At 46.0% G+C, this 15292-nt stretch overlaps 1 protein-coding gene across 2 annotated transcripts in view; it reads left to right on the forward strand.

Moving 5' to 3' along the window:
* The first annotated feature begins 579 nt into the window (after positions 1-579).
* RAB6A (RAB6A, member RAS oncogene family) overlaps positions 580-15292 on the forward strand; it is a 99822-nt gene continuing 85109 nt past the window's right edge. For both annotated transcript variants that reach the window (XM_077837922.1, XM_077838006.1), the window contains exon 1: positions 580-904. In XM_077837922.1, the coding sequence (XP_077694048.1) occupies positions 835-904 (70 nt within the window). In that variant the 5' untranslated portion in view covers positions 580-834. The remainder of the gene's footprint in view (positions 905-15292) is intronic.

The raw sequence follows: 15292 nt of genomic DNA on the forward strand, positions 1-15292 counted from the left end.
GGAGGTCAGACCTGACGCTCTGCTGTGCCTTTCTGGCCTTAAACTCTATGGCTCTAAATTCACTATTAACAAATAACCTATTTGTCAGAAAAATGTGCCTCTCTCTACTGCTGAGGGGCTATTCTTATTAGTGATGGGGAAGATACAGCTCTTCCTTCTCAAGGCGTAGCACCAGAGGACTCAAAAGATTTTTGGGAGCAGAGCTCCCCAACCCAGGAAGCTTTGACAGCAGCCAGCTGCCCAGCTCCCACATCCCTGCCCAGGAACAACCGCTGCAGCTGGCAGCAGCAGCTGAGTTGGTCAGCAGTGAATTCCTTAACAGCCTTAACTGGGGTCTGCCCTCGTTAGGTTTCAGGGTTAACGCCCCGCCGAAGGGCAGGAGGGAGCTGGCTGCCCCCAGACCGTCCAGCGCTCCGCCCCGCCTGCGGCCCCAGGCCTCTCCGCCCCGCCCCTCTTCCCTCCGGCCCCGCCCTCTGCCCGCGCGGCCACACTCCGCATGGCCCCCGACGCGCGCCGCGCCCGGCCCCCTGATTGGGCGGCGCGTTCGGGCGGGCGCGCGCCCGCCCCTGTGTGGGCGGGGCGGGCGCGGCGCGCGCCGAGTCCCGACGCGAGAGCCGCGGGGTCGGTTGCGCTGCGCGTTGCGAGCGGTTGCGCCGCGCTCTCTCCCTTGGTAACCGGAGTTGCGGGAGGCGGGGACTGTCCGCCGCTGCCAGCAGCCCCGGGGCCCCTGCCCGGCTCCAGCCTCCCTCCCTCCCTCGCTGCCGGCCGCCGAGAGCGCGAGCGCGGGTCCCGCCGCGGGGAGCGGAGCCAGCGCGGGGCGGCGGCGGCTCCATCATGTCGACGGGCGGCGACTTCGGCAACCCGCTGCGGAAATTCAAGCTGGTTTTCCTGGGCGAGCAGAGCGGTGAGTGACCCGGCCCCGGCCGCGACCGAGACCCCTGTGACCCCCCCCCTCCCCCTTCACGCCCAACGGCTGAGCGGGGCTCGGCCCCCTCCCCCAGCCCGGAGCAGGAAACCCGGCCCCCTCGGGACCCCGCTGAGCCTCCCACGGGCCCCGGCCTCGCGCTCCGCCCGGCCTTGGAGCGCCCGCCAGGCCCCCCGGGCTCTGTCCTCGCCCCCGGCGGGGCGGAGCTGAGCTGCCCCTGCCCGGGAGCCGCAGCCCCTCGCCCCACCGGCTGATGCAGCCCGCCCGCTGTGGGGTTTGGTGGGGGCCGCAGCCGGGCCCCGCCCGATGGGGAAGGGTCCCCCCCACCCCCGGGGCGAGTGTCGTCCTGTGCGGAGAGCGACGGGCTGGGAACCTGCTTCGGGAAGCCGCCCTCTGCCGCCACCTTCCTGTGCATCGGTTCCCCCCTCCCCGCGGAAATGGTGTTGCTCTCTCCGGTTGCGGCTGGGGGATGCTTGACTGTGATCTTTACCTTTATAATGTCGTAAATTCAGCCCCCCGCCACAGAAGAACCAACTGGTGTTTGCTCCAGTGGGGGCAAGAGGGGGAAATGAAAGTGGCCAGTATTTCTCTGAATGTATTTTAATCACTGTCTATTTGGTAATGGGGGGAAGAGATTTCAAATAGTGCAGTTGTGGTAGAAGCAGCTGCTGATTTCATATGATCTGGGTTTGGTTGGTTTCCTGGGGAGGGTGGAAACCGAGACTGGTAATTCTACTAAATAGTGGATTTTTTTTTTTAGGAAACTGTGAATTACATTCTATCAAAGTGTTTTGAACACCTTACATATTTAATGTAGCAAATGAGAATACCCTCTCCCTCTTTGATGGAAGAAATCTGAATGCCCCCTTCCTCCTCAGCAAAAGGCCCTCGCTATCTCACCAGTGCAGTACAAAACCCTGATTTCATTCCTTGGGAGTGGATTGCTTTATTGAAATAATGTTGTCTGCATTTATAAGATGTACTATAATGAGACACTTTGATGAGGGTTGAGCAAAAATATTTAGTCTCTTCTGTCCCTGGGTGGGGTGGAATTGGTATCTGCTGCCACAGCCAGCACTAATGTGTTTTGAAATCTGCCTGGAAAGGGATGCTAACGCATAAAGGATCCCTTCTACCTTCTCTGGAATGACTTACATTTTGGTGTCGCTTCAGTCTACTTTAAACTGTCTTGGTGGTGGGAGACTGCTGTTAGCAAATCAAGTCATATACACGGGCAGTTCTGTGCCTCTTTCCTTTGTTGGGAGAGAGCTCCTTTCCATATTACTGTATGCCCAACTTGTATATCTTTTTGGGTAAGTAGCGTCATACAGAAAGTGAGGTGCTGCCTGGACAGCCATTTTATGAGAATTTCAGGAGAGGGTCATGTGTAAAGACACTGTTCATACCAAGTAAATATTGATAAAATGAGTTTAAAGTGCTTGCTACACACCCCTGGGATGCTGCTGCCGCCTGTTTTATTGTGTTGCTGATATTTAGTTAGGAGGAAGCCTTTTAATATGGGTCTCAAAGGAAGAATTTTAGCTTCTAGTACTGCTTAATACATCTTGGTAGGTAGCTTCCTTAGTTGACAAATGAATTTCTCACATATTTCAGTTCTATCCAACGTATTGCAGACCATCTAGTGTCTAAATCTTCCAATCCTGTTCATTTTTGTGCTTGAGCTAATCATATTTGTACCAGAAAGGTTTACATGATTCCCATTGATAATACCAGATGTATATTTTGGGGGTAGGGAGGAGAGGAGATGATCATGGGTACAATGTAGCGGAATGCTACCAACGAACCCACACTTCTGACGTACATGATTAAACGAGGTCCTCATGTACAGTGGAAAAATCACTACTTTTTCCATGCTGTCAAAGTGAGGTTTAGACAGCTCCACGCCATCTTGAGGTAATTGTGTATGAATTATTTTTTTTAGTAGCCTTAGTGCTGTGAATTTTAATATTGGATTTTGCCACCTTTTAGCTCATTCCCCTTGTCCTTTCAGGGTTGGTGAACGAGGAGGATGCAGAGAAATCTAGAAACAAACGAACCCTTGTAGAATAGCAGCATTTACAAATCCAGCATCTGTTTAAAAAACACTGCAGCTGGAATATCTTTTTCACTTCCTGTTTCGCTAAATCGTTGTCTGCCTTGTTGGAAGGCCATAATTAAAGGTATCCTACTGCTGCTGAGAGGAGAACAGAATGCTGCTTTTGCATTGTTTTCTTTCAGTCACTTCAGAATGGCAAGTGAAATGTTATAGTGGGCTCTGCTGCTGATTAGCTGGAGGGAGATGCATGCCAGGGCTAAGATCAGGCCTCTTGTGTTGGCTGCATTCAGTCTTTTCAATAAATGTCTGTGTTGCTGTTCCATTATTCTTAATTGGAGTTGGTTAAAGTTTTTAATACCTTGCACAGGCGATGTAGTAATGTGATCAAGGATAATATCTTGCCATGTGAAACTGGATATGTTTGTGGAGATGTCAGTTTTAAATAAGACACAGAAAACCAAGTTAACAGTAAAAGATGCAGATCACATCTATTGTATTAAGCCATATTACAGCAGCCTTCTTGCTAGGCATATTTACTTGGACTGCAGTGATTCTTCCTGATTATGCTGTTCCTTGTTATCTGCTGCAGGTTCTCTTGCTGTACTAACATGCTGATTGGTTTATTATTATTATTTATTTATTATTTATTTATTATTTTTAGATTATAAACTTCCACCTTCTCCCCACTTCCGCTGTCTCCTCAGCTGGTGTCTCCTCAGTTACTTATATTGCCTGCCATTCATGCTTTAGTTGAATCAATACCTTGAGAGCTCTCCATGCTGGAGAAGGAAAACTGACAGACTGCTGCAGTCTTCTGCCAGTGCTGATCAGTCCATGGGGGTGTGTTGGCTGGATGACCTAAAATCACTTGCAGCTTCTTTCAGGATTTACTGCGAGTTGCTGGTTCTCAGCTGAAGTACATTTTTATTTCCAAACTAGATTAGCGATACTTGCTGTGGATTCCTTACCAGCCTGCGGCTTGTTCCTTCTCTGGCCCGAAAGAGCTCTGTTTGAACCTTGCATTTTTTGACTGTGGTATAAAGACACTTCTTAGGCTAGCAATGGGTAAAATTTAACTGGTGCTAGCCTTGATTGAATTACTATTTCTATGATTGCAGATTACATAGAGTTTAGTACTGTTAAATATGTTAATCTTCCCTGAAAAGACGGAGCTTTGTGCTGAGGATTTAGATGCAGCTAGAGTAAAATCTATGTAATTATATATATATATATATATATATATATATACATCGTCCCCTTAGTACCTTTTGATCTCATTTTTCTTTCAGGTGACTTCTGGTAGCCTAAATGTCCCAAGTTGATATTTAATTGCTATTTCAGGGTCAGATTATCAGATAGAGTGGCACAAACCACCCTTATTAAAGTAGTTTTCAAATACAATTGCTGTGTGCTTGAAAACTGTAGAAAATGTTCAGCAGTCTTGTCCTCTTCATTGTTGTCTGGCATGTGTGCTCCCCCTTTCATTCTGGGTACACGCGGCCAGTTCCCTGCCTGAGCAGGCAGGAAGAAGTGTATGCCAGTGGCAGGTAGTAGAAGTATTACTCTTCCTGATTTCATTGGATATGTTTATACCGTGAGTTTTATTAGAAAGGAAACCTGGAGGGCATCTATACAGGGACAAATGCAAATACAAATGCGAAGCAAGAAATCACTTGCTTTGGTATGTCAGGTGGGGTGGGGAGAGAATGTCAGTCTGTCTGCCTTTTCCCCAGGCTGTGGATGCTTCCCTGCAATGGATGACCAGAAAAATCAACTATGTTAATCTGTATCTATCTTCTAAAACACTTTATCACCATGGTAGCTAAGTGTTGTACAACAGCTAAGGCCCTGGCTTCACTAGGGAATATATTTATCTGTGTTTTGAAATGACTTAACAATTGGGTTAGTTCATACAATGCTGACCAGTGTAGGGCAGACCGAGTCATGGTTTCCATGTCAGCTAGCCATGGGACCACATGGGTCATAGGTCAACAAATGAGCTACAATGGTGATCACAGCTTGGTCACCAGCAGCTGGGGACAGCATCGCCATGTAACTTGATTCTTTAAGTATGATTAAACTTCCAGTGAAGACCAGTCTGAAGAAGCATTGAGCTTGACCGCCAAAGATTAATATCTTGTATCCTTCTCTCTCTCATGTTTATTCCTTGTTCCATTGTATTTGGGCTATTGTTATTGAGGAAGGGTGGTCCAATGGTGAGGGCTGCAGCCTGGGATTCAGGAGACCTGGGTTCAATTCCTTGTTCTTTCACAGACTTCCTGTGTGACTTTAGGCAAGTCACTTAAACCTCTTGGGTCTCAGTTCCCCATCTGTCAAATGGGATAATAGTACTTCTCTACCCTATAGATGTGTGGTGACGATTATACATCAAGGCCTGGTCTACACTTAACACTTAGGTCAACCTAGCTACATCACTCAAGAGAGTGAAAAAGATTTAGTTAAGCTGCCCTAAACCCTAGTGTAGACACAGGCTGAAGGAATAATTCTCCCATCGACCTAGCTACCGCCTCCTGAGGGGGTGGATTAACTATACAGTGATGGGGAAACTTTTCTGTTGCTGTAGCAAGTATCTGCGCTACAGTGGTGTAGCTGCAGGTGTGCCACTATAGCGCTTGTAGTGTAGACGTATCCTAAGGATTGTAATGCAGTCTGAAACTATAGTAATGGGGGCCAGATAAGTGTTGACTATATATCATCTGTTGGAGGATGGCTTCATTGGGGGGGGAGATCTTCTTTGGATCCAAAGACAGTAGCAGTTCTGTCTGCATTTATGCAAATGCTATCTAACAAAATGGATAGAGATTAAATGATCTTTCCTACCCCTAAAGGTGAACTGAATTGTCCTAAAAATACAACTGTTTGAGTCTACCAGTTAGCCTTCTGTTCAAAGCACGGTGTAGATCATGGTCTCCTTTGAGAACAGGACCCCGGCCTTTCACAGAGCTGGAAAAGAACGCTCCCCTGGCCGACACCCTGAGAGCAAAGGGCTATGAGGTGCAGATGGGTGCCCTGATTGTCAGAGCCCTGGGCACCTGGGATCCCCGCAATGAGCGTGTGCTGTGGACCTGTGGGATTGGTCAATGCTATGCCCCGTTCATGCAGTGCCTCATGGTCTCAGACACCATCCAATGGTCCAGGAACATCTACACTGAGCACATCACCGGCCACCGACAGTACCAGGAGGCGTGAGCCGGAGCGACATTGTGCATTGACTACGAGAAAGGGACTGGAGAGACTTTGTCCGTTGGACCATATGAACTGGAACCATAAACTCACTGAACGTAAAATCTCACCAGATGAGGGTCAATCCATCCTCCTCATCGTATCCACTCATTATATTCCACACCTGAACATACCCTCATATCTCAATGTCTGTACTTTGACCCGTTAACCTTTTACCCCCAATTGAGGATATTGCACGTTATGTATTCCTTATGCCATCCAATCTTAAACTGAACTTCGCACCCCTAGATAATCTGTACGTTATTCCCTGATCTCCAGAAACTTCTACGCTTAAACTCTGTATGGTTCACTTTTTTAAAAAAAAAAATCACCTTAATATTAAGTAGCTAAACTTTGCCTCACTGCTGTGAGGCAGTAGGTAGATGTTTTCCCCATTTTACAGTTAAAGAAGCTAAAACAAAGGTGAAGTATCTTGTCTGGTCCTACTTGGATAATTGCAGAGCCAGGATTATAATTTAGGGCCCCTGGGCTGCTAATTCCATGCTCTTTCTTCCAGATCCCTGTGACTTCTTAAACTCCTTAAAGAAGACAGGTAAGATTACAGCTGGAAACAAGAATAAACAGTTAGTTCCCTTCTCACTTGCCTCCTAAGACCTGGGTTTGCGGTCCTTTGTTAATTCTAAAAACTGATTTTACAGACACCTCAGATGGCATAAGGAATTTTATCCTCCTATGTGGTGTAGGTGCTGTGATGTATGCTACTGCAGGAAAGAGCAGTGTCTTGAGGACCTGAAATACGGCCCAAATGGGGTAAATGGCTTTTCTGCTTACCTTCTACTTGTGACCATTTTCTATAATCCTGTAACATCTGAAATTCTCTTGTGGTCTCTGGATCCCTAACTTACAGGAAAAGTTAGCTAGTGACAGCTGCTTCTGTGCTGGGAATATTGTCTCCCAAAGGGAAGATTTAAGCCTCTGAAAACATCTTGCCTACTATGAATGAGCCTAGTAAAATTCCAGGTAAATACCTGCACTCATTTTGATTATCTGAGTCCCACTGACTTTCTTGAGCCCCATGCAGACCTGTTTATGTGCACAAGCAGACTTGGAGCTCACTCTTCCTAAGTGACTCTTACCGGCTCAGTGAAATGCTTCTAAACTAGGATGAAAAACTATTTTGACTGTAGCTCTAATCCAGCTCTTCACCATGGTAGTGGCCCATGTTTAATTTATGTGAACAAGTGGTGAATTCTTTGAATACTCTGATTGTCTCAGCTGACTCCTTGAGGGGAATGTAAAGTGTATGATCTCTGTTTTGTTCTGCGTACCATTCTGAATTCTTCTTCACTGCTGGCCCACTCTGCACCCTGACAAATCACTGCTGTAGCCAGAAGTCCAGGCTGGGCTGCACTGAGCTGCCAAACAGTTAAATCTTTTCAAAGCTTATTTCTTATCCCTCTAGAACGCCCAGCCTTAGATTACATTCATATAAATTGGCCATGGGAAAGTACACCCCTCCCCATCCCCTCCCAAAGAAAAAAAATAGTGGTTGCACAAAGGAGGTTGAAGATCAAACTGTTGTTCAATGCTTGTTTTGGAATTTTATTTTCTTTCTAGCATTTTCACAAAGACAGAGATACAGTCCTTAACCGACCAACTGCCAGTAGACACCAGCCCCAACTAAAACCAGTACTTTCCCCAAAGTCCGTCCCCTTCCCCCATACCTAACCACTCTACTGCCATGGCAACAAATTACAATTTAACACCCCCCAAGTTACATATGCAGCCCTCCCCAAATCATGTCACTAAACTGCTACTACCAGAACTACTGCTCACTCACCATCCTGCTTGAATAGGTCAGATTTTAAAAATAGTCAGTCAACAAAACATAAAGTCGGTACCATCCAAACTTCCCAAGTTCAGGGTCTGTTGTACCATGAAGGGGAGGGAATCCAGAGAGTTAACCCAGCAACCCACACAGCAAGAGGATCTCAGTCGATCTCTACTGCCATATCGGGCATAGGTTGAGGTGTATCTCCCTGACCACTGAGGGCAACAGAGATGAGCAGTAACTTGAAATTCACCTGTAACTGACTAGGAGGCAATTGCAAAGCTCTGAGCACTAATGTTCCATGCTCATGGCAGTTACCTGTTACTGCACAAAGTCTCAGGATAGCCTTCAAGAAATAGCTCTTAGTAGAGTGCTTGACAGCCTCTCCTGGAAGTGTCAGAAATGGATGCCTATTACAAGGTTTGTACCAGAGAGGAGCAGTTGGAGCTTCCTGGCCAGGTCTGAATTAAAGAGTGCTAAGGGCTACTGATACCCAAGTATTTAGGAACTTTGATAGATTCAGTAAGCTATTCCCAAGGCTGAAACATAACATGAAGGTTGACATGCTGTAGGGCTTGCATAAACAATGCAAAAAGAAGCAACGCAACCGAGGTTAGCAATAGACAAACCATAAAGTTGCAAGTGGCCTTGTAAATAACATACAGTTAGATTAAAAAAAAAAAGTAAAGAGTTGTGTGACAAGCTTGCAGCTGCAGCTTTGCTCACTAGCATACTTTGTAGCTCGTGGACAGTTCAATCTGTACAGGGATTGGTTACAAAAATTAGTAGACTAATCATAAATTAGATCAATCATAAAGTACATGATACACTTAATATTATTGATTCGTGATTATATACATTGGATGTGTGGTATGCCCTGTAAACCCCCTGCCCTCCTCCCCCAACTTGTGTCTGATGAAGTGTAGCTTGATTGTATGCCAATAAAGAAACCTCAGTGATGAGTCTGGGGCTGAACTGATTTGTTGGATTCCAGAGAACTGGATAAAGTGTTTTCCCAGAACTGGCCGAGGTGTTCTGGATAGCCTGCGTGGAAAAGAGCTCTGAGAGAATCCCAACGCATGCCAGATTAGCTGAGCAGTCTGATATCTTGTCTTCCTCAGTGGGCAGAATCAGCTGCTTCAGAGACATGTGCAAGAAACTCTGCAGTTGGAAGTGATGGAATAACTCACCTCACAAAGAGAGCTGCTTCTAACCTCCATTCATTTAGAGGTTGGCTTACACTCTGAAACATGTGGGTTCAGATCCTTTCCAGCCCTTTAAAGTCTTGCTGTTTTAACTTCAGACGTTACTGTTCTTCTTTAGCAATGTATTTTGTGGGACTGAATTCCACAGTTAACTGACTGAACCATTGTATCAAAAGATAGGGCAACTTACTCAGTAGTTAGGATAGAGGCCACCTAGGCTCATTCCTCTAAATGTTTCCTCTTGTCAGCAAGCACAATTTGCATCCGATTAGGTTTGAGTTGCAGCCAATTTACTTTCTTACAGTTCTTGATCTCTCTCAAATGCTAGAAAGTAGTGGAAACTATAGTCTAGGTTAGATGAAAGGGAGATGAGGCCTCCTCAGGGAAGAGCCTCATTGGCAAAGCTGTGAGCAGGGGGAAAGCTGTCAGTAGCAGAATGAAATTGATATTGGCAGCAGTGAAACTGATAAGGATCACAAGTTTCTGGATAGCTGCTGTGGAAACTGACAACTCTGGTCAGTTTTCATATCTGTAGGTTGGGAAAGCTCTGAGCCAGGTAGGCAGTGGAGAGCAGTCTGCAGTCATGGAAAGACAGTGCTGCCTCAGTCCACTCTTGGAAAACTTTCTTTGCGGAAGTACTTAATTTCTTTTAATGAAGTGTTAAATTCTGGAAAAGTTGGTGGTAGTGGTTCCTTACCCACCCCCTCTGCCCGCAGCCCAAAAAAAAAGTGGCTGGGAGAAAATCCAGTGGATGTCTGGGTTGGAGGGGGAATGAGAGAATATAATTTATTGTAAATGTGAAGAGCAAAAGCGCACCGTGCACGAGGATTGAATCTCAGCGAGAGCAGCTGGAGCTTCGAATTCGGTAGAGGGCATTAGAAACACAGGTACTGGAAAACGCCACCTATTACAGTAACTTAGTCCCTGGTGCACAGTCACTTCTGAGGAAATGAACAGGGTTGTTCAATTTTTGTTTGTTTTTTAGCTGCATGATTTGGCTGTCTGTAGCACCTAGTCCACAGCAGACTCTAATTCCTCCTTGTTGTAATAGACATCAGCTGGCAAGTCCCAATGCTGGAGGTTTGGTGCCTTCTTTTGGTCCCTCCCGAGAGCTGCTGTCACCAGCTTGTTCTTCTGGCTTCACCTTTGAGTTTGCAGCAGCAGAAGCTTTTAAATACAGTGTGTCCACAGCTCACTCAAAATGGCTGAAACTCAAACTAAAGTAAATGCTTCATTCTGCAGAATTACTCTGCAGACTTCCAGGATAGCTTTACTTAAACAGTGCCCTGCTACAGCAGACCATCCCTGCACATGTGTGGCCACCTCAGGCAGGCTGTGCAGCAAAAGGAGGCCCCAATTAAAAAGGCGGAACAGACTGATAGCCCCAAGTGAGTTTGGCACAGAGCCTCAGGCAGACCCAGAGCTTTCATCTCTGACCTCTTGAATGGCTTGCATAGAGCTTTCTCAGGGCAGGCTCTTTCCAGCTGCTCTCATTTCTGGACCAACCCGTCAACTCATATTCCCACAGCTCTACATCCAACAGCCTCAGCTTTCAGAACCGGCTCCTGCAATCAGTACTTCATGTGCATGCCTTAACTGTCTTTACTCCTCGAGCTCCCTCGGTTTCCATTACTCTTAAAACTGTCTCAGCTTCCTTTAATCCCAATTTTGCCTCTTCTGCCAGACAGCCATCTCTAGTGCCTTTCACTTCAGATCATGTCTTCCCTGGCAATTATTGCTCCATCCTGGCTTCTCCCTATTTTAGTTGCCATATAAACCCCGCATGATCTAGAGGAGGATGGGCTTTTTTTTTTTAGTGAGCACCAGGTGGAATGCAAGGCTTGTTTACTTCCAGTTTCTGCCTACTTTCTCGGTTGGTGGACGATCTAATCTATCTCTACACTTGAGAGAGGGCTGCTGAGCCCATAAGAGCACTCAGAAAATGTGAAGTAGCAGACCAGTCCACTCTACTAAATGAAAAGTCCCAAGACATTTTCCTCTTTATCCAGAAAAGACCTCATCCTGTTATGAATATGTTGTAGGGAAATGATGCAATATTTGTGTTGTGGTTGTCTAGATGCCCCAGTCACAGACTGGGACCCTGTTGTACTAATCACAGAACAAACTTATAATGAAAAGACCCCTGTCCCAGGAACTTGCAGTTTAAATAAAAATCCAGAGAAAGATGTTCTTGGTCTACTTTGCTGTGAATTCCCTAATTTAATCCCTTTGGGAGAACCTTGAGCTCTGAAAAGGAATTATTTGGGGATCCTCTCCTGTGGTACTTGGTCAGAGTTAGTCCTTCACCCTAGAAAGAAATGGGTTCCTGAATGACTGTGTGGATAAAGTGGGTGGGGTAACTTTAAACAAACAAAAAAAATCCCCTAACCTTTGACTGTAAGTAATGTTGTCAGAAGGTACCTGTGTGGTGCTCTGCTCATGTTCGGTGATAACAGTCGGCTGCATATCTTTATGCAATATCAGCCTTTTCCTTGCCAGCTTCTGTGAGCAGGGCCTGCCTCTGGCTCACAGCTTAACTTTGCTTTTATGTTAGCAAAGTCTTGACTATTACTTTAGCTCAGGCCTTAGATCTCATACCGGGGCCTCTGATACCAAGGGTTTATGTTTCAGGGCCTCATCTTACTACATCATCATTGAATCTTTCTGCACACAGCTTGGCCGTGTGAGAATGGGTCAGACATTCCAGATCAGCTACTAGCCATGTCTGTCTCATTCCTGGTTTCAGTGTTAGTCTATCTTGTCTTTCCAGCTTCTTTCATGAGACTGCACAGCAGCCCTGTAGGGCGTTGACTGGCTGCCTTGGCCCTACATTTCAGGTGTCTGTCTGATCTTTCAGCAAAATGTAAGCTACTTGCATTACCTTTCCAGAGGAAGGAAGGGGGAGGAGAGGAAAGAATTAGTTGAGTGCCTACCTGAGACATGTTTCAGAGTAGCAGCCGTGTTAGTCTGTATTCGCAAAAAGAACAGGAGTACTTGTGGCACCTTAGAGACTAACAAATTTATTTGAGCATAAGCTTTCCTGAGCTGTAGGGAGTGTCAGAATTGCTTTCTTTGGTATGTGTCGAATATTTCAGAAATTAACTCCTGGCAAGTACTTGCTGAAATGCCTGATTCAGCTAGGCCAGACTGCTTTTGGTTGGTCTCTCCGGACTCTTTGCTTTCAAGGAAGAATTTTTTTCATTTGAGAACAGGGAGGGCAAGGAGATATGGCTCTTGAGGGTATGTCAACACTGCCCCCCGCCCCCAAATATAACTTGGGTTAGCTAACCCGGGTTGCTGTCTTGGGTTAAAATAGCAGTGAAGACATGGCACCGCATGTTAACTGCACAAGTTAAAGCCTATAAAGGAGCCCGGGGTTGAACTCAAGCACCTAACCTGAGTGAAAAGCCAAGTTGCTGTTTCTTCACTGCTTTTTAACTCAGGTTAGCTAACATGAGTTAAGAACACTCTTTGTTTTTTTTTCTTTTCAATGTAGACATACCTTCAGCCATCTGCTAAACTGACCACTAGTTCCTCATCAATCTGAATGGAAGTGGGAGGGGAGCTCCTGTTTTTCTTCAGAGCTTTTCAACCATAGATCTTAAAACACTTGTAAAGAGGGACATGTTTAACAGCTGGCAGAGGACTGGGGCTCCACAGCTGTGACTCAGGGGGAGGGATCGCTCAGTGGTTTGAGCATTGGCCTGCTAAACCCAGGGTTCTGAGTTCAATCCTTGAGGGGGCCATTTAGGGATCCAGGGCAAAAATTGGGGATTGGTCCTACTTTGAGCAGGGGGGTTGGACTAGATGACCTCCTGAGGTCCCTTCCAACCCTGATATTCTATGATTCTATGGTTGTGCAGTGAATTGGCAGCTGTTGAGCTGGAATAGAATTTCTCTCCACTCCCAGTGTAGTGTCCAATCCACAGGATCACAGTGCCACTTAAAAGCAGTTCCTCCTGCCACGTGGAATGAATGCATTAAAGATGCTCTTACTTGTGTTTTGGGGGGTTTTAGAAAGAAGTGAAGAATGGTTCTAATTAATTGCAAGAACCAACAGATCTGTGTCCCTGCAGTGCTAGATCAGAAGGGGAAGGGTTTATTCCTCCTCTGAAGTGTATTGCTTAAGGGGAAGCACATTTGCTCCAAGATGTGCATATGCATGGTGCCTCATCTGAGTTCCGATAGAGTTGTCCTCCTTTAAACAACCTGCTGATCAAGAAGAACTGCAGAATGATCCAGTGGACTGGGAGTCAAGAGATTGTGTTTCATTCCCAGCCCTGGCACTTACCTGCTGTGTGACTTTGGGTCAGTTACTTAATCTCTCTGTGCCTCTGATTCCACTCCCAGCCTTTGGCTCTTCAGTACAGGGACTGACTCTTGCTGTGTGTGCTGTGCACATTGGCCCCCAATTTTAGGGTGCCTAGGATGTCTATCTTATCAATGAGATTCCATCTCAAGATGCTCACTATTACCATGAGTATCCATTGAACCTGATACCTTCCAGCCCTTAGAAATGTGAGAGCCTCCTGGAATCCTGCAGGCCTTGCTTACACCAAGAATCTCCAGATAGTTCGTAGGACCCAGTGGTGAGAAATTGACAGAGGTACATGCTGTGTAAACTGGGACAGCCTTTCCTAGCTTCATGGTTATGAAGTCACAGTCTAATACTCTGAAGGTAGCAACATCTGGGCACAGTGACATTGGATTTATAGGGAGAAACTTTGGGGCATCCATTAAATAGACTAATAAAGTCTATTAAGTGGCTTTGTCTTTAATGGCTTAATGTCTGCAGAACATGGGTATTTGGGTTTTTCTTTAAAACAAAACACACACACCACCCCCATAATTAACCTTTACTTTTCCTTAGCTTCTCTTTCTAAAAAAGCTGCATTTTGGGGGAATTTAATAAGTGTTTTGCTCTGTGCTTAGTTATGCTAGTGTATCATTAACTGGTTTGATTTTTCTGTGTTGCTGTGGAATTGCATCATCTAGGTTAAACATCTCTGTGCCTTGTAACCCAGACAGGATTGTGTGCAGCTGTGGTTATCTCAGAGCAGTCCCAGGGTGCTCTTCACAGGTATCTGGTGCCAGTTTGGCTCAGCAAATGCTGCCCAAGTTCTTACAGCATTGTATGGTAAAGTGCACTGAATTTAAGTGAGCACTGAATGTTCATTCTGCACAATCTCTTCTTGCCTGTCCCCTTCTGAAACTTCAGTCTAAATATGTCTTAAAACTGAGCTAATGTGAAGATTATTCTGAATACTTCTCACGTCCTCCCCCGGCCCCCCCGCCCATATTCTCAAATATCTGTGATTGTAGCAAGGGTCGGAGAGAGAAAAGCTACTAGGTGGCTGAATTGGGAAGTTCTTTCCCTTCTGCAGAGGAAGAGTTAAGACCAAATGCTAGTCTTTCCACAATCGGCTAGCGAGTGTTAGGTTGTAGGAATTGGAGGCTGGGATTCAAAAAGGGATTGGATACTTAAATGGATATCAAAAACATCCAGGGGCATCAAAGTGAATGGTGACAACCATTTTACCCAGTGGGAACTGGAGCTTGTCTGAGCCGCATCTTTCAAGCAGGAGGGAAACTGCTGCTGGGCAAGAGGAAGGCTGCTGGTTTCTTGTGGGCATGGCTGGCAATGACTGGGCATGTTGGGAGTGAATTTTACTTGCAGGAGACAAGAATACATTAGGAGGAATTTAACTTGTGCGGGGAATGGAAAGAAAAAAATCGCACACGGATTATACAGCAAGTATGAGCCCTTATGCCAAGTGAATAGTCTACAACACCACCTTCCAGAATACCTTGTAGCACCTTTCTGAGGTATCCTAATATTTCCACAGTTCTCATATGGGGTGGGAGATATTTCAAGAAGTCAAGTGACTTGCACAATGTTGCCCAAGAAGTCAATGGCAAAGCTAGGTCCCCTGATTCTCCTCTTGGCTGCAAGGCCACAGAACGTGCTTTCAAGGTTTGTACAGAAAGTACTAAACAATAGGCTGAACAGACAGACAGCGCTGACTTTCAGATTCCACTTGGAAACTGGCAGGGTGGTGATAAAGGAGAAT

This window comes from Eretmochelys imbricata, chromosome 1 (assembly GCF_965152235.1).
Source record: "Eretmochelys imbricata isolate rEreImb1 chromosome 1, rEreImb1.hap1, whole genome shotgun sequence".
Classification (NCBI taxonomy): Eukaryota; Metazoa; Chordata; order Testudines; family Cheloniidae; genus Eretmochelys; species Eretmochelys imbricata.